The sequence below is a fragment of the Pseudophryne corroboree genome, chromosome 8, assembly GCF_028390025.1.
Source record: "Pseudophryne corroboree isolate aPseCor3 chromosome 8, aPseCor3.hap2, whole genome shotgun sequence".
NCBI classification, from domain to species: Eukaryota; Metazoa; Chordata; class Amphibia; order Anura; family Myobatrachidae; genus Pseudophryne; species Pseudophryne corroboree.
In genome coordinates, this window is record NC_086451.1 from 197,704,847 (window position 1) to 197,723,877 (window position 19,031).

The window sequence follows — 19,031 nt, forward strand, 5'->3', positions numbered from 1 at the left end:
TTCTTCTCTGTATTTGATTTGAAGAATGCCTTTTTTTTCAGCATACCTGTAGATTCACAGACACAATTACTTTTGCCTTTTCTTTTGAGGGTAAACAACTTACCTGGTGCAGATTATTGACGCACCTGTTGTCTCCAGGCCACATTGAGGCCCTGGCAACCTCACCATGGTTCAGTCCTGCTACAGTATGCAGATGATCTGCTGCTCTGTAGTAAAACTGAGGAGGCCTGCCGAGAGGATGGTGTTTCATTACTAAACTGGCTTTGTGAATGTGGACACAAGGTGTCCAAAATAAAAATGCAATGGTGTAAAAAGCATGTTGATTACTTAGGTTTTGTGCTCACTCAGGGAGAGAGGAAAGTCAGTCCACAACGCATACAGTCTGTATTGGGCCTGGTCACCCCAACTACCCAGAGGGAACTACTGTCCTTCCTGGGTATGGTAAATTACTGCAGACAGTGGATATCTGATTGCTCTTGTTGTGATAACATTTTGAGACAAGCCACACTGAAGGACAAACCTAAAGCTGTACAATGGTCACAAGAAATGTTAACTGCATATGAAAGTTTAAAATGTATGTTGATGAAAAGTCCGGCACTTGGCCTCCCCAATTATGTACTACCTTTCCATCTATATGCAAGGGACAATTGTAAAACCATGGCGGGGGTGCTCACACAGTTTCATGGAGGGAAGTTGCGCCCCGTGGCATTTTTTTTCCAAAGTCATGCCAGTGTCTGTGCAAGGTGTGCCTGCCTGCCTCAGGGCTTTGGCAGCCTGTGCAATGGTTGCAGAAATGGCCACTACCCTCACTTTAGGCCACATCACAGTACTCCACACCACACATGATGTCCTGGCAATACTTAAAGGCTTACACACAGCACATGTCAGCACAACGCCTTAGTGGATATGAAGTACTCCTTTTGAGTAACCCTACCCTTACCATCAAGTACACTGCTAGTTCTTCTGGCCCTGCACCCATTCTCAATACCCTTTTAGGCTTGAAAGGTCCCGAGGATGAACCACCCGACCTACATGACTGTGCTGCTTCTATTGAAGCTGAAACTTCTCCCAGACTTGACATGTCTCCCGTTCCCATACCAGGCGCAGACATAGTTTTTGTTGACGGCTCATGTAGTAGGCCCAATGACAATACATACCAGGCTGGCTATGCCATTGTCACCCTCCCTGATACTGTGTTGGAAACCCTACCAATACCTTATCAGTCCGCGCAAGCTGCAGAACTCGTTGCACTCACTAGAGCATGTCCCTCCCTTGACAACGTCCATCTGCTCACTCAACTTCAAGCTGCTGCGACTAATGCTGATCTCTCCGACTGGACTTACCCAATTCTGCAGAAAAAATCCTAAATCAGGATTAATCTGCAAAGAGGGGAAACCCTGTATGCCCCAGTCCAGTGCCCCTTTGCTCGTTGCCCAGTGCCGTGGTGTTGGTCACCGTGGTGAAGCCACAACACTCCTCCTACTAACCAATGATTTTTATGTTACTAATGCCAAATCACTTGTGGACCAGTATGTTAGCAGATGCATCGCTTGCCTCAGGAACAACCCTAATAAAGCTAAACACCAGCATCTTGAATACCCCACAGAAAACTCTAGGATACTCACCCTTTGAAATACTAATGGGTAGACCCTTTTCCTACACCCTGGGCTAAGAAACCACTAGTAATACAGGAAGGAGATCTAGAACTCATCAGAGAAGAGTATGTCAGGTCCCTGATAACAAATCTGAATGAAATTGAACATGAGGTTGTTTGTAAAAACCCTTTTGAATCCACAGGAACCTACACACCCCTTTAAAGTCGGAGACAGAGTCGTGGTGAAGGTGCTCCCCAGGAACAAGAGCCCAGGAGACTTCACCTATGGTCCAGAGACAGAGGTCGTAGCAGTTACCCGGACAGCAGTCCTGACAGAGGAAAATCCTGCCTGGATCCATGCATCCCGAGTAAAAAAGGTTCCTAGACCAGACCTAGAGAGGGAAGCAAGTGATTCCAGTGAGGTACGAACCGGGGCAGACAGCCCTGACCTCCCACCTAGCGAAGAAAGAAGAACAGAAGAAGATGAGGAACCTGTCCCCTATCTCTATCCTGGGGACTATCTCGATAGCCCTACTGGCCCTCATTCACCTCACAATATGTGAAGTCGACATCACACAAACAAATGGGATCCCCACCTTGTGGTACAATTCCTCCAACACACACGTAGCCACATATATCCTTGATTATTTCATGTTCCCTAAACTTGCTGACAACAAACATTTCATACAGCAGAAAAGGAAATCAGGAATGTCTGAGACAGTATATATTTGTGTTACTGACGAATGGTACTATGACATTAGATATTATGGATCTAATTGTAATTCCTGGGAAGCTGTGGGGTGGAATACAGGAACAGATTGGGGATATCGCCCATCAGCTGCCAGAAACAGATATGGTCAACATCTGAACTTACTTCAAAGATTGTCTATTAATTTTTGGTTGGAATGGATGAAGTATAGTGCTAACAAACACAATAAAAGCAACTGTTATGTCTGTGGCAAATCTAGGCCCCACCTAGGTACAGTGCCCCTTAATATACCCCTAGAACAGGAAAATTGTTTTTTTTCAGCCTTTTTAATGATCACCGATGACCCCACTCCTCCCTCTAATACTCCTGCTAATCGAAAGAAAAGAGCACTCCCAGGAGGTAGCTTTGACCCCCACGTATACATTGATGCTATAGGGGTCCCAAGAGGTGTTCCAAATGAGTTCAAAGCTAGAGATGAGGTGGCTGCGGGTTTTGAGTCATTGTTCCCTATAGTAACTGTAAATAAAAACGTAGCCTGGATTAATTATATATATTATAATCAACAAAGATTTGTTAATGATACCAAAGATGCTCTTAAAGGTATAGCTGAACAGCTAGAAGCCACTTCCCAAATGACATTTCAAAATAGAATGGCCCTTGACATGATCCTAGCAGAAAAAGGCGGTACATGTGTTTACATTAGTAAGGTGGAAGGCTGTTGTACATATATTCCTGACAACACTGGTCCCAATGGTAAGGTTACTTTAGCCATAAACGAGTTAGAAACCTTATCCATAGAACTTAAGAAAAATTCAGGTATTGATAACCCATGGAGCCAATATTTTGGGTGGTTTGAAAATTGGAAACAGGCTCTTGTGCAAATAAGCATATTTATACTTGTAACTTTAATTCTTGTAGGCATTATAGTTTATTGTGTAATCCCCTGTGGAAAGAAACTTACCTCCAAAGGCATTGATAAGGCCCTGATGTACTATGATATAACCACCAGTCCTGTCACCTCCTCTGATAGTAAGGGACCCGACGATTATGTCCAATATCTCAAGAACTGGAGGAACAAGAAAGGAGCCTCACTCAAGAATCATGTCATATAATAATCATGATTCTAAGAGGGGATTGAAGGGTTAGCTCTTCTGTCTTTGTAAATATTACTTTTTATATGATCAATTTCCTTATAATAAGTATAGTGTAAAAGTGAATATTTCTACCTCCCTAATGAAGGGTTAAACATGCTATATGAATTGTTATGTGTTTGAATAGACACGTACGCACTCTCTACAAGATGCCTTTGTCTGTTCATATAATATAAGGCTTGTGTGTGTCTTATCTTCAAGGACAATTACATACCAGATCAAAACTGTTACTTCTGTGTGTTACTAAAATATCCTGCATGTAATGTCGTATGCTACTTCTATTTATCCAATCATATGCTTGCACATATTGTATACACCCATGTTTCTTTTCTATATAGTACTCTGTAATTTATTAAATAAACAGTGTGAATTTTAACTGCTTGTGTTGTGCATGTACCTTGTGGTTAAAGTTTACACTCCAGACGTCTAAGAGGCCATCACATCGAGGGTTAAAGAATATAAGGGCAAATCCTTTCAGCAGTAAACATCATATATACTGTATTTCAATTCTTATCTATCAACACAGGCTCTGATGTGTGTGTGTGTGTGTGTGTGTGTTTGAAATTCTTGAAGCATACAGTAGCTTATTTACAACCCCCCTCTGGACTTTCAGCATGTTAGATGATCCCAGACCCACAGTGAAAGTATGAAGAAAAAAAAACAACAACCCACTTTAAACAGATACAATGATTTCTTCATATAATATTATTAATATTAAGAGTTAATACTTATTTTAGAAATCAATTGGGAATAATATACATCGTTGCATCATCAGTGATAATACACTGTGTATAAAAAGCGCTTATAACTGATTTTGTAGGCTTATTTTTATGATACACCATCAAAAGTGTATGAAAAGTGGGCGTATCAGGAGGCTTGGTTAGGGGCGGGGTTAGGGTGGATCTGTGCGGGGTTAGGGAGGATCTGTGCGGGGTTAGGGGTGGATCTGGGCGTGGCCACCTGTCAAAAATGAGTTTGACAGAAAGTGGTTCACTATACTACTTGTTCTCCCGTGTGTGTGTGTGTGTGTGTGTGTGTGTGTGTGTGTGTGTGTGTGTGTAGTGTCTGTGGTCTCCATTAAGCAATGTCCAGGGTCTCTGTGTCATATGCTGCAGAGGATATGTCCTCTAAGGATGATCCCATTCCATGTAATCAGGATAACACTGGTTTAGCACAGATACCAGCAAGGGAACATGAGTGCTTTTCCTCTATCAAATCTGTGATTTCTCAGACTTCTAATAGAGCTGCACAATCTGAATTTGCACCTCAGGCTTTACAGGACTCTGTGGCAGTCTGGCCCAGTTCTGTCGCCTCAGGGCCCTCCTCTGTATGTTTCCAAACACGTGTTCTTGCACAGATTAGGCAAGTTGACACGGGTACTATTTCTGACACTGCGGACGGTGATGGGGATATGTTTGGGGGGACTGCATATCTTACACAAGTGCAGTTAATGATAGAGGCCATTACAGTTATGTTGAGTATTTCTTATAACAATGCCTGAGCAGGTTGAGGAGGCTTCCTTCACTGATAAGGGAACCTCGCTAACCTTCCATGTGTCAAAGGCTTTATATGCTATGTTTGAAACAGCATGGGTTAATCATGTGAAAAATTCCAGATCCCTAAGAGAATCCAGGTGGTTTTTCCTTTCCCTGTGGAGGATAGGACTGAGTGGGAAACCCGACATGTATTGCAGCCGGCTGACCGTAATATTGATAATACGCTCAGATCAGTGTGCACGGCTACAGGGGCGATGTCAAGTCCCACTATTGCCAGTACATGCATTGCCAAGTCCTTAGTAAAGTGGTCAGGCACGCTACTTGAGTATTTGGATAAAATGGACAAAAATTATGTTAAATTGTTTTGCGTAACATTCAGGGTTCAGCAGGTTTTCTGGCTGAGTCCATGAAGGACCTGGGTTTCATGTCTGCAGGAATTACTTCCATGTCCATCACCGCTCGTCGTGGACTGTGGCTACGTCAGTGGTTTGCCGACGCAGAATCCAGGAGAAGTGTGGAGACCCACACAGGTCACCTACACAGGTCAAGCTCTCTTTGGGGAAGCGCTAGATGCGTGGATCTCACCTTTTCTTCCCTCATCTACGCCTGCTCCGCAGAAACCCTTTTCTTCAACTGCATCACAGCCCTGTGGGGCTGCCAAACTAGAGAAGCCAGGCCGCCCAAAACCTCCTTTCGGGGAGGTAGGCCCAAGAAAACCTGCTGCTGCAGGTTCCCGGGAACAGAAGCCTGCTTCAGGTGCACTAAAGTCCTCCGCATGACGGTGGACTGCACGCCCCGGTGGTGGGGCTGGTGGGAGCGCAGCTCAGATGTTTCAGTCATGTCTGGGTGTCGTCCGGCCTGGATCCCTGGGTGCAATATATTGTGTCCCAGGAAAACAGGCTGGTATTTAATTTCTCTCCTCACCGATTTTCAATTCAGGCCTGCCAGCTCTGCTGGCAGACAGGACTGTCCGGCAAGACGCCGTCCAGTCGTTGGTGGAGGCACAGGTTCTTGTGCCAGTACCACCTCATATGCAAAACAAAGGTTTCTATTCTAACCTTTTCATATACCGAAACCAGATGGTTTGGTCAGACCCATTCTAAACCTAAAAAACCCTTTTCTGAGGGAGTGTAAGTTCAAAATGGAGTCTCTAAGGGCGGTAATATCAGGAGAAGGGTATCCCTGGATATCGAGGATGCATAACCCCACATTCCGTTTTGGCCGCCGCATCAAGCAATTCTCCGATTCGCTCTGTTGAACTGTCATTTCCAGTTCCAGGACCTGCCATTCGGCCTCTCAACAGCTCCGAGGGTATTCACCAAGGTGATGGCAAGGATGATGGTTTTCCTCCGCACACAAGGGGTGAACATGATTCCGTATCTGGACCATCTGCTGATAATGGCATCGTCCAAGGAGAAGCTGTTGCGGTCCATGGCTCTCACGACCCATCTACTCAGAGTCTACGTTTGGATTCTAAACATTCCAAAATCACTTTGGAACCATCCAGGAGGTTGTCCTCTCTGGGATTGATCCTCGACATGGAAGTGTTGAGGGTGTTTCTTCCACGAGAAACAGTGTTGGTGATGCAAACATCGGTCCGGGATGTCCTGAAGACTGCCCGGGTGTCGGTTCGTCACTGCAATTGCCTTCTGGGGAAGATGGTGGCCTATTTTTCTAGTTCAGTACAACTTTGTTGTTAGTTACGTACTGCGTTATTACTGGGTAAGTAATGTTTCAGTGGTTGCTGAGTTTTTCAAGCTAGTTAGCTTGATGTGCCTTGTATGTGTGAGCTGGTATGAATCTCGCCACTATCTGTGTTAAATCCTTCTCTCGAAGATGTCTGTCTCCTCGGGCACAGTTTCTAGACTGAGTCTGGTAGGAAGGGCATAGAGGGAGGAGCCAGCCCACACTCTCAAACTCTTAAAGTGCCAATGGCTCCTGGTGGACTCGTCTATACTCCATGGTACCCCAGCATCCTCTACAGACTACGAGAAAAGGATTTACCGGTAGGTAATTCAAATCCTATTTTTCCCTCCTCTGTGGTAGTTCTCTTGATATTAGCAGTGTCAACCAGTGTCTAGTGTAGTGAATAGATTTGCATATACTGCATATGTTATGCTAAGTACATGGTTGTTTTATATCTGTTTATTTGTTTACCCCTTTGATATATGTAAACATGTAAATATAATATTTGTTATGCTTTTTACATTTTAGTGTTTCAAATCTGTTTGACAGTAGTCATATTTCATACACTTGCCTAATTGCAAATACAAAGCAAGTATTTTCTTTCTGCCACATTTCCTAGGCCATAACATTATTTTTTTTATTTACGCAACTTAGTTTTATTTTACCGTCAAAGTCGAAAAATATTGCAGTACACACATCACGTACAAAATACACACAGATGGCCTCCCTGTGTGCACTTGTTCTGTCGTGCGTGCGCATATCCGCAACTTGCGTATGGTCGCTCCCACGGTCCCGCGTATTAGCGCGTGGTATGAGTATTTACGGTAGAGTTTGTGAACGCTATCAAAACACATTACATATTTTAATCCAAATAGTGCACAATGTACACATAGCCTTCCTGCACCACAGCAGCAAGTAACAACAGTTTAAATGGTTTCAGAACAAAGGGATTCACCTTTACAGAATAGGAGGGGACAGAACAAGGTTATAAGGTGGTGTTTGGTATCCAGCTGAAGGGTATTTTAAGGGTAACATTCCGGTGTTGGTTTGAGAAAGATCGCATGTTCCTGCGGATAGTTATGTGCAGGAACAGAATATAGATATAAACTGTAATACTGTACATTATGTATGCGGCGGGAATCCAGAGGAGACCACCCACAAGAGCAGTTGGGAAAGACATGGCCTACCTATTCAAACCGACCTATGACCTCTCCTGTACTGTAAATGTGCCTTCCTGTGTCCAATGGACAAAGAGACTACAGTATCTATTGTATTGCTTTTTGGAAGAATTGTATAAAGAGAGCTGCTGCAGGCCTGGTCAGACACAAGACTCACAAAGTTATCTATCAGATGACCGGCCGGGTTGCGCAAGCTTGTCCACTCACGTATGTACCATTAAATGTAGCCATTTACTCTGTTATATTGTATTGTATTATTTGTATTGTAACCCCCTTTCAGCAAAAATCCACTGTGGTGTCGGAACCCAGCGGTAAAATCACAATTGGTGTCGTGTCTTCATTGCCCTGCTAAGGTTTAAAGTGTATTATCATTGCATTGCATTGCTGTAAAAGGTTTAAAGTGTATCTCTGGGTGTGTATGCGCTGTGAGTACTTTGTACCGTCAGCGCGGCGTTTGTGCGCTAAGTCCGTACACAGAACGGGACTTTGTACGCTAAAAGCGTACAAGGTACGTAGAGTGTGTATTAAGTACAGCGGCCGCAGCGGCTCCATGGTAAAGTGTATTTAAGGTGTGTTTTAAGGTATAGCTTTCATTCCTAAGGATAAATCAGCATTATCAATTGGGGGCTCCTCCGGTTTTCCACATTCTTACTACCTAACAGGTCACAGCAGACTTTATCTATCAGCAAAGGGTGGACAGGACAGTATGCTACGTAACCCTTTCGTGGTCGTTGGAGACACTGAAAACCCTACTTGTATGCTGATTAGATGGCGTCTGCTCTGTATGGTTTGTAGAGGTGCTGGTAGAACCCGTAGTGCAACAGGAAAAAAGCTATTTAAAATCTGTGACATTTTTTTTGGCGCCAAAAGCGTACACAAAAGGGCACCCATACTTTGCAAACTCTCTCACATTGTTGCCATAACATTCAGATTGCTAGATTCATTTAGACTTGTGTGAAACCGGAGATATTTGTTGCTATATAGTTAAAACTAAAATTAATGTTTAAGGAAGTAAGTGTAAAGCACAAACACAGTCTGGCCTAGTTGTAAAGGTTTATACAGAAAGAAACTGTGTTGTGTTAAGTGAGCGAATATAGTTAGCATTGCTCACATTTATAGAAGTTGTGTGATCTGTTTTATTGCGTACGCACATTGGTATACGTGGTACGGAACGTGAGGACAGCGTACAAAAACGTGCACGTAGCGCAAGGCCGCACACGTGGCATAAAGGTACGCACGGTTGCGTAATTACGCAAGCTTGCGTAGGGTTGTGCGCACATAATAAAACCACACGATAGGTTCGTTTAGTTTAAAGGTGGGACAGTAGCCACGCTACAATAGCACCAAACTACCTGGTTTCTAAAGAAATGTAATATAAAAACAAAATTTAGTTTAAATAAAAAAATGTAATTGCCTCTGGGGGTAAAGCTGCCAACTTGAATGAATCCAAATTTTCTGTATAGAAAAATAAAGTGTATTTGAGTGAGCGAATGCAGGAGTGAGTGGATACTGAACTCAAGAACTGAAGTGGTCTAGGTGGACACACTGGGTTAGTAGAGGCCCGGTGGCGTAGGGTTCGCAACCCTGCGTTATTAACTAGGTGGTCTTTGTGGACTGAGTGGTATCCCATACAACTCTTAGTGGTCTGAAGTGGTCTAGGCTAGGTGGTCTACAGCAATCGTAGGGCATATAGATAACTAGTATCTATAGGCTGTGCTATTGCATCACATGTCCGTTTGTTCTGCACAGCGCAACGTGATATTATTGTGTCATATGCGTTGTGGAAGAGCATACGCAGACGTGATTGTATAGACAAAGGGGATTTTTCTTTGATAACTTCGGGAAATCTCCCTGGTGGGCTTCACTGGAAAGGGTGAAGGATAGTTATCTAATTTCTCTGTTTTTCACCCTACAAACAATTCCAGTTGAAAGAAACCGAAAAAGGAATTTTTCGCTGCCTCGCTCAGGAAAATATTCCAAACAGAACTTTCACCGAAAGAAATTACGGTGTAAGGTCTGATAGGAGCCCTAAGTTGGGTACATTGCGATCCGCTACCAACAGTGTATCGTTGTACTGGCCAGCGTGGGCGAGAGCGAGTGGAAGGCGCTCAGGTATACTTCCACCGTCTACTTATATTGAGTATTTTGGTGTTTGTGGGAATTTTTTTAAGTTATTGGAAAAGACCCACAAATATGGAAGCCAGTTGCTCAAGTAAGAGACGTTTAGACAGGGTTCAGGCAGAATTGTGGCCAAAAGGCTCAGCAAGGTTTATCATGTGTGAAAAATATGGTTCACACACAGAAGTTTTATGCAATGAGTGGGTATGTATGACTAACAATGATAGGGTACAATTCCCTAGGGTGGGCAGCTTTGAACCAGAGGTATTACAGAACTTAAGGTAAAGGATATGTCTGATAAAATCCAAGAAATTAAGGATTAAACATACAGACTGTTTAAATTTATGGCAACAGGAGGGGGATATGCAAAGGGTATTAGCTCGCGCAGCAGGCTCCAAACCTAGCGGGAAAGCAATGGCGACCGCACCACCACCACCACCATATATTGTGGGGGAGAAAGTGGCTACAGACAATGGTACATTGGTACAGGATAGGAGAGTAATTGATAAATGTACTAATGCTAACCCTTGCCAGTTGTATCCCATTTTAACTTTTCCCCAGGACTGCGAGCAGGAAGATGAATGAGCCCAGCACGATATTGGCACTCTCTCTAGCAGCCACCATACAAGACACTCAGGTGGGCACGGCCCAACCAACAAGAGCAGTAGTCAGGCCCCCTAGCAGAGGGATAAGTGAGGTCGTGTCCACAGGTAAGTACGGTACCATACATTATGCAGAGACAATAGCACCTCACATTGTAGAGTCAAATCAAAATTATGTAATTGAATTAAATCCTGTCAGGGTGATCGCAGTCCCCAATGGGAAGACTGACTCTCAGGGAGTAACTCCCGTCAGGAACATTGCCATGCATTGTCCCTGGTCCCGGACAGAATTAAGGTCAATTATGTCAGAATTTCCCGATCCCAGAAAAGATCTAGTCGCATGCCAGAGGTTCATTAAAGAGTTAGGTAACGCCACCGAACCCACAAACAAAGATTGGCGAACAGTGCTACGGGTACGTTTACCCTCCAATATTGACCCCGCAAAATTTATAACTGATTGCAACTTAGACGCAGAAGTACCTCTCACTGTTGAATACACTCAGGAGAATGTACGACAAATCAATCTGCAATTAGGAATATATTTCCCTACTGTTGTCAAATGGAATAAAATCTTTTCCATAAGACAAAAGGAAGGTGAAACGGCATCCGAATATTTCCATCGAACACTGCAGGAAATGGCTAGATACACTGGGATCGAGGACATTAGAGACAATGTACATCATAGGGAGATAGCTGTTTCAGTATTAATGGACGGGTTGAAGGAGGCACTCAGAACAAGGGTACAGACCTCTCTACCAAACTGGAGAGGTATCTCGGTGGCTGCATTGAGAGAGACCGCTATCGAGCATGATAGGAACATCATTAAACACAGGGAGTCACAGGGGGGAAAACTGATGACGGTAAGTATACAGGCCCTTACGGCAAAACTCCATCAGCCGAAAACCCGGACCCCTGTTGTTTGGGACAGACCTAGAACATGTTACATTTGTAGGAAGGAAGGGCATTTTGCCAAAGACTGTAAGAATAGTAGAGCGCATAGCCAAGATAGACCCCTAGACAGAGAATACGAACCACACTACTACTCACATAATTGGGATCAGGGACCACACAGGAGAAGTTACGAGCCACATGCAGGGGAAACAAGGAGGTACCCACCAAGGAGAGATGGGCAGACCTCCGGAAATTCTCAGCTACCTCCCCCACATATCGTAGCTGCCAATGCGCTGCGGGAGGGTCTCACCACACAATAGGGGTTGGGCCACACCTGTAGTCTGCAGCCAGTGAAGTTGATTGCTATCCTTGGTAGTGAACCTGAGGTCACGGTTGATGTAGCTGGTGTACCATTACCTTTTCTTGTAGATACAGGGGCGGCCAGGTCAGTGCTAAATTCGACTGTAGGTATAAAAACCACGGGTAAAACAATTTTGGCAATGGGAGTAACAGGAACGGTGCAACACTACCCTTTGAGTAGACCGGCAGAGATTATCATAGGGCCCCTGCAGACCAAACACTCTTTTCTGCTGGCTGCATCGGCTCTGACTAATCTGCTCGGCAGAGATTTATTGTGTAAAATGCGGTGTGTCATATATTGTACTCCTGAGGGTGTCTTCTTGGATATACCCGAGAATCACGTTCAAGAAGTCAAGATATATTAGACACCCCTCAAAAAAGGCTAATGTCGCACTCTGCTGTTATAGACAAGTGTCCATCAAAGGTAGAGGAAATGATCTCACAAATACCGGGTTCCCTTTGGACCAAAGTTGGACAAGACACTGGATTGATGGCGAATGTAGCTCCAGTAGTAGTGCAAGTAAAAGATGGTAGGATAGCTCCAAAAATCCCTCAGTATCCTCTGAAGCCAGAGGTAGAATTAGGAGTGTACCCCGTCATAGAGAGGTTGTTACAACAGGGCATCCTAGTCAGGATGTCCAGCACTGCCAATAGTCCCATCTTCCCTGTGAAAAAGAGTGGGGGGAGGGGTTACAGGCTAGTGCAGGATCTTAGGGGGATAAACAAGATAGTTGAGAGCCAATTCCCCGTAGTGCCCAATCCAGCTGTCATCCTCATGCAAATTCCCCCTACTGCGAAGTTTTTCACTGTCATTGACCTCTGTTCTGCTTTCTTTTCTGTCCCTCTGCACCCTGACAGCCAATACCTCTTTGTATTTACATACAGAGGAGTACAGTACACCTGGACTCGTCTCCCCCAAGGCTTCATTGACAGCCCGAGTATTTTCTCCCAGGCCTTGCATGACTGTTTACAATCCTTTCAACCTGAGAGTGGATCAGTGCTAATACAGTATGTCGATGACTTATTGTTGTGTTCTGACTCACTCGAATCGTCCTTGAAAGACACGAAACAGCTGCTGTTTCATCTTTCCCAAATGGGACACAAGGTTTCAAAGGATAAGTTGCAGTTGTGCCAGACCAGGGTAAAATATTTGGGACATTGCTTGACTCAAGGACTTAGACACCTCACCGCTGATAGAATACAGGCGATTCGCGACATGACTCTGCCACAAACGCAGCAACAGATCCGCACTTTCCTTGGAATGTGTGGGTACTGCCGAAACTGGATTCCAGGGTTCTCTATACTGGCTTTACCTTTGCAAGAACAGGTCTCGCACACAGATGAGTCCGAACTGGCATTTGAGAGACTCAAAAAGTGCCCATCACAGGCACCTGCATTAGGTATGCCAGATTATGAGAAGCCCTTCGAATTATACGGTACAGAAAGTGCAGGGTGCGCAGCAGGAGTTTTAACACAGAGACATGGTAATGCCAGCAGACCGGTAGCATACTATAATGCACAGTTGGACACTGTAGCGAGGTCTCTCCCCACTTGCTTGCGAAGTGTTGCAGCGATAGCTTTGCTGGTAAATAAAAGCGAGGACGTAGTGTTAGGACATGACCTGACCATTCATACACCTCATGCTGTATCAGTCTTGCTAAACTCAGCCCAAACCAGACATGTCTCATCTGCTCGGTTTACAAAGTGGGAATTATCACTGATGGCCCCTGTAAACATCACCATTAAGAGATGCAGCTCACTAAATCCTGCAACTTACTTGCCAAGTGTGCCTGGACAGGCACAAAGGGTGGAGGATGAGAATGATGGTGAAGGAGGATTTAGTGCAGACACTGATACGCATGATTGTATGGAATACCTGAATCAGACTTTCACAGCGAGACCTGACATCAGTGACAACCCACTGGAAGGGGTAGACTTTACCTTCTACACTGACGGTAGTTGCCACAGACAAACAGCTCGGGAGACCTGTGCACTGCAGTTGTAGACGACAGAGGTATCATAGAAGCTGAACCCCTGGGCCCACCGCACTCAGCACAAGTTGCTGAGCTGGTCGCCCTAACCAGAGCGTGTGAATTGGCCAAGGGTAAATCAGCTAACATATACACATATTCTAGGTATGCCTTTGGAGTGGTGCATGATTTCGGGGCCCTATGGCGCCTCAGAAATTTCATGACGGCAGCTGGCACACCCGTAGCGCATGCGTCCCACATAAAAAGACTTCTAACAGCGATACAAGAACCAGACAGAGTGGCTGTTATCAAGTGCAAAGCACATACTTACAACCAAGACCCAATTTCACTTGGTAACAGCCGGGCAGATGAAGCTGCTAAATCAGCAGCCAGCACCCCCATACAAACGAACATCACATCACTGATTACATTTAACACGATCAACACACAACAATTAATTGAAATGCAAGATTTGTGTTCTCTACAGGAAAAGGCAGTCTGGAGGTCAAAGGGATATGGCCAGGAATCCTCGGGACTGTGGACAGGTGGACAAGGTAAGCCAGTAGACCCCAGAACATATCTTCCAAGCTTAGCTGAGGCGGCACATGGTCTGACTCATCTGGGTAAAGAGGGTATGTGTAAGCTGGTGAGAGCCTACTGGTGTGCACCAGGATTCTCTTCTCATGCAGGTAAGAGAGCAATGACATGTTTTACTTGCTTGAGGAAGAATATTGGAAAGTCAATACCAACAGAGCCATCCCATATCCCTCCGACAGACGGCCCTTTTCAGGTAATACAAATCGATTTCATACAGTTACCACCCTGTAGTAATTTAAAATATGTGTTAGTTTATATTGACCACCAGAAAAAGATAGACAGCAAGTACGGTGCGCCCCAACACTAGGCAGCTCGACAATTTATCCGTCACACTGGGGTAACCCTCCAGTACCCCCACCAAGAGAAACTCTCAAGCAAACTGCAAAATATGATGGTGATGATACATACAAGCGCCCATACAGGGACTGTGGTGTGTTTCACAAGTCCTTCCTCAAGCAAATTTCAATGTCATGTAACATGGAAAGAAAGTGCATATAGTGATGTACAGTTTAAACAAATTTAAAATTTAATGTACAAACACATAACACTTATTAAAAAACATATACACAGCAGTGTGTGATAGATGATAAGGAGTCCCAAGTGCGTAATTACCAGCGGTAGGTCAGAACTGTCTCGCGGCAGTTCTACAAGCATGTGAATATGAACTCCACGGCAACCGCGGCTGTCGTCCCACCGTCTGGATAGATGGTCTCTCGCACTGGTTCCCCCGCTCTCTGTCCTCGGATATAACAGCCAACGCGTTTCTACCCTTAACGGGTCTTTGTCAAGGCATCCGGTGTAGTGAACTCTCCCTCTCTCCCATTTCTCTAACGTCCTAGTGGATGCTGGGGACTCCGTCAGGACCATGGGGAATAGCGGGCTCCGCAGGAGACAGGGCACATCTAAAAAGCTTTTTAGGTCACATGGTGTGTACTGGCTCCTCCCCCTATGACCCTCCTCCAAGCCTCAGTTAGGTTTTTGTGCCCGTCCGAGAAGGGTGCAAACTGGATGGCTCTCTTAAGGAGCTATTTAGTAAAGTTTTTTTTTAGGTTTCTAATCAGTGATTCCTGCTGGCGACAGGATCACTGCAACGAGGGACTTAGGGGAGAGACTGGCAACTCACCTGCGTGCAGGAGGATTGAAGTCTTAGGCTACTGGACACTGAGCTCCAGAGGGAGTCGGAACACAGGTCAGCCTGGGGTTCGTCCCGGAGCCGCGCCGCCGATCCCCCTTACAGACGCTGAAGAAAGACGGCGGAACGGAGGTCCGGAAACAGGCGGCAGAAGACTTCACAGTCTTCAGAGAGGTAGCGCACAGCACTGCAGCTGTGCGCCATTGTTGTCACACGGCTCACTGACACGGTCACGGAGGGTGCAGGGCGCTGCTGGGGGCGCCCTGGGCAGCAATATAAATACCTATTTGGCAAATAAATACATCACATATAGCCATTAAGGCTATATGTATGTATTTTAACCCAGGCCAGTTATTAAAAAACCGGGAGGAAAAGCCCGCCGAAAAGGGGGCGGAGCTTATTCTCCTCAGCACTCAGCGCCATTTTCCTGATCAGCTCCGCTGGTGAGGAAGGCTCCCACTCTCCCCTGCACTGCACTACAGAAACAGGGTTAAAAGAGAAGGGGGGCATAAATTGGCGATATAATGATATATTAAGAGCGCATATATAGAAACAACACCTTCTAGGGTTGTTATATACATTATAGCGCTTTTGGTGTGTGCTGGCAAACTCTCCCTCTGTCTCCCCAAAGGGCTAGTGGGTCCTGTCCTCTATCAGAGCATTCCCTGTGTGTGTGCTGTATGTCGGTACGTGTGTGTCGACATGTATGAGGAAAATGTTGGTGAGGAGGCGGAGCAAATTGCCTGTAATGTTGATGTCACTCTCTAGGGAGTCGACACCGGAATGGATGGTCTACTTATGGAATTACGTGATAATGTCAACACGCTGCAAGACGGTTGACGACATGAGATGGCCGGCGGACAAATTAGTACCGGTCCAGGCGTCTCAGACACCGTCAGGGGCTTGTAAAAACGCCCATTTACCTCAGTCGGTCGACAGACACAGACATGGACACTGACCCCAGTGTCGACGGTGAAGAAACATACGTAATTTTCCTTTAGGGCCACGAGTTACATGTTAAGGGCAATGAAGGAGCTGTTACATATTTCTGATACTACAAGTACCACAAATAAGGGTATTTTGTAGGGTGTGAATAAACTACTTGTAGTTTTGCCTGAATCAGATAAATTAAATGAAGTGTGTGATGATACGTGGGGTTCCTCCGATAGAAAGTTATGGGCGGTATACCCTTTCCCGCCAGAAGTAAGGGCGAGTTGGGAAACACACCTTAGGGTGGATAAGGCGCTCACACGCTTATAAAAACATGGCGTTACCGTCTCTAGATACGGCCGCCCTCAAGAAGCCAGCTGATAGGAAGCTGAAAAATATCATGACAGTATATACACACATACTGGTGTTATACTACGACCAGCAATCGCCTCAGCCTGGATGTGCAGCGCTGAGGGGGCTTGGTCGGATTTCCTGACTGAAAATTTTGATACCCTTGACAGGGACAAGATTTTATTGACTATAGAGCATTTTAAGGATGCATTTCTATATATGCGTGATGCGCAGAGGGATATTTGCATTCTGGCATCAAGAGTAAATGTGATTTACATATCTGCCAGACGAAGACACGACAGTGGTCAGGTGAGGCAGATTCCAGACGGCATGTGGAAGTATTGCCGTATAAAGAGGCGGTCCATCGGACCTGGTGGCCATGGCAACAGCTGAAAAATCCACTTTTTGTTACCCCGAATCACATATCGGCAAAAAAAAAAAGGACACAGTCTTTTCAGTCTCAGTCCTTTCGTCCCCATAGGGGCAGGCGGGCAAAGGCCAGTCATATCTGCCCAGGGGTAGAGGAAAGGGAAGAAGACTGCAGCAAGCAGCCCATTCCCAGGAACAGAAGCCCCTCACAGCTTCTGCCAAGTCCGCAGCATAACGCTGGGGCCGTACAAGCGGACTCAGGTGCGGTAGGGGGTCATCTCAAGAGTTTCAGTACGCAGGGGGCTCACTCGCATGGGAACTCCGGGATCCTACATGTAGTATCCCAGGTGTACATTGGAAATTCGAGACATCTCCCCCTCACACAATTCACAGGCTGTATTCCCAGCAGGTGATAATCAAAGTACCCCTCTTACAACATGGAAGGGGGTAGTATTCCACACTATATTGTGGTACTGAAGCCAACCGGCTCGGTGAGATCTGAAATATTTGAACACTTACATACAAGCGTTCAAATCAAGATGGAGTCACTCAGAGCAGTGATAGCGAACCAGGAAGAAGGGGACGATATGGTGTCACTGGATATCAGGGACGCTTACCTACAGGTCCAAATTTGCCCTTCTCTCCAAGGGTACTTCAGGTTCCTGGTACAGAACTGTCACTATCAGTTCAGACGCTGCCGTTTGGGTTGTCCACGGCGCCCCGGGTCTTTACCAAGGTAATGGCCGGAATGATGATTTTTCTTGAAAGGAAACATGGACGCTTTCCTGATAAGGGCAAGGTCCAGAGAACAGTTGGAGGTCGGAGTAGCACTATCTTAAGTAGTTCTACGTCAGCACGAGTGGATTCTAAATATTCCAAAATCGCAGCTTTTTCCGATGACACGTCTACTGTTCATAGGGATGATTCTGGACACAGTCCAGAAAAACGTGTTTCTCCCAGTGGAGAAAGCCAGGGAGTTATCCGAGCTAATCGGGATCCTCCTAAAACCAGGAAAAGTGTCAGTGCATCATTGCACAAGAGTCCTGGTAAAAATGGTGGCTTATTACGAAGCAATTCCATTCGGCAGATTTCCCGCAAGAACTCTTCGGTGGGATCTGCTGGACAAATGGTCCGGATCGCATCCTCAGATGCATCAGCGGATAACCCTATATCCAAGGACAAGGGTGTCTCTCCTGTGGTGATTACAGAGTGCTCATCTTCTAGAGGGCCGCAGATTTGGCATTCAGGATTGGATGCCGGTGACCACGGAGGCCAGCCTGAGAGGCTGGAGAACAGTCACACAGGGAAAAAATTTCCAGGGAAGTGTGATTAAGTCTGGAGAATTCTCTCTGCATAAATAAGCTTAGAGCAAATTTATAAGGCTCTAAACTTGGCAAGACCTCTGCTTCAAGGTCAGCCGGTATTGATCCAGTGGGATAACATCACGGCAGTCGCCCACGTAAACAGAAAGGGCGGCACAAGAAGCGGGAGGGCAGTGACAAAACTGCAAGGATTTTTCGCTAGGCGGAAAATCATGTGATAGCACTGTCAGCAGTGTTCTTTCCGGGAGTGGACGACTGGGAAGCAGACTTCCTCAGCAGGCATGACCTCCACCCGGGAGAGTGGAAACTTCATAGGGAAGTTTTTCAGCATGATTGTGGATCGTTGGCAAAGACCAAAGGTGGACATGATAGCGTCCCGCCCGAAAAACGGGACAGGTATTCCGCCAGGTCATGAGACCTTCAGGCGATAGCTGTGGATGTTCTGGTAACACCGTGGGTGTACCAGTCAGTGTATGGGTTCCCTCCTCTGTTTCTCATAACCAAGGTATTGAGAATTATAAGACATAGAGGAGTATGAACTATACTAGTGGCTCCGGATGGGCCAAGAGGGACTT

General features: G+C 45.6%; 1 protein-coding gene across 3 annotated transcripts in view; it reads left to right on the plus strand.

The window, feature by feature from the left end:
- The window catches only part of LOC134948806 (serine/threonine-protein kinase Nek5-like), a 129,271-nt gene that overhangs the window by 94,166 nt on the left and 16,074 nt on the right, over window positions 1-19,031 (plus strand). Inside the window, exon 4 of one of the 3 annotated variants that reach the window (XM_063937046.1) lies at window positions 1,798-3,830. The exons of the other annotated variants lie outside the window; for them this stretch is intronic. Within the exon in view, the coding sequence (XP_063793116.1) occupies window positions 1,798-1,817 (20 nt within the window). The 3' untranslated portion in view covers window positions 1,818-3,830. Of the gene's footprint in view, window positions 1-1,797; window positions 3,831-19,031 lie in introns of those variants that run through there. 3 annotated transcript variants of the gene reach the window in all.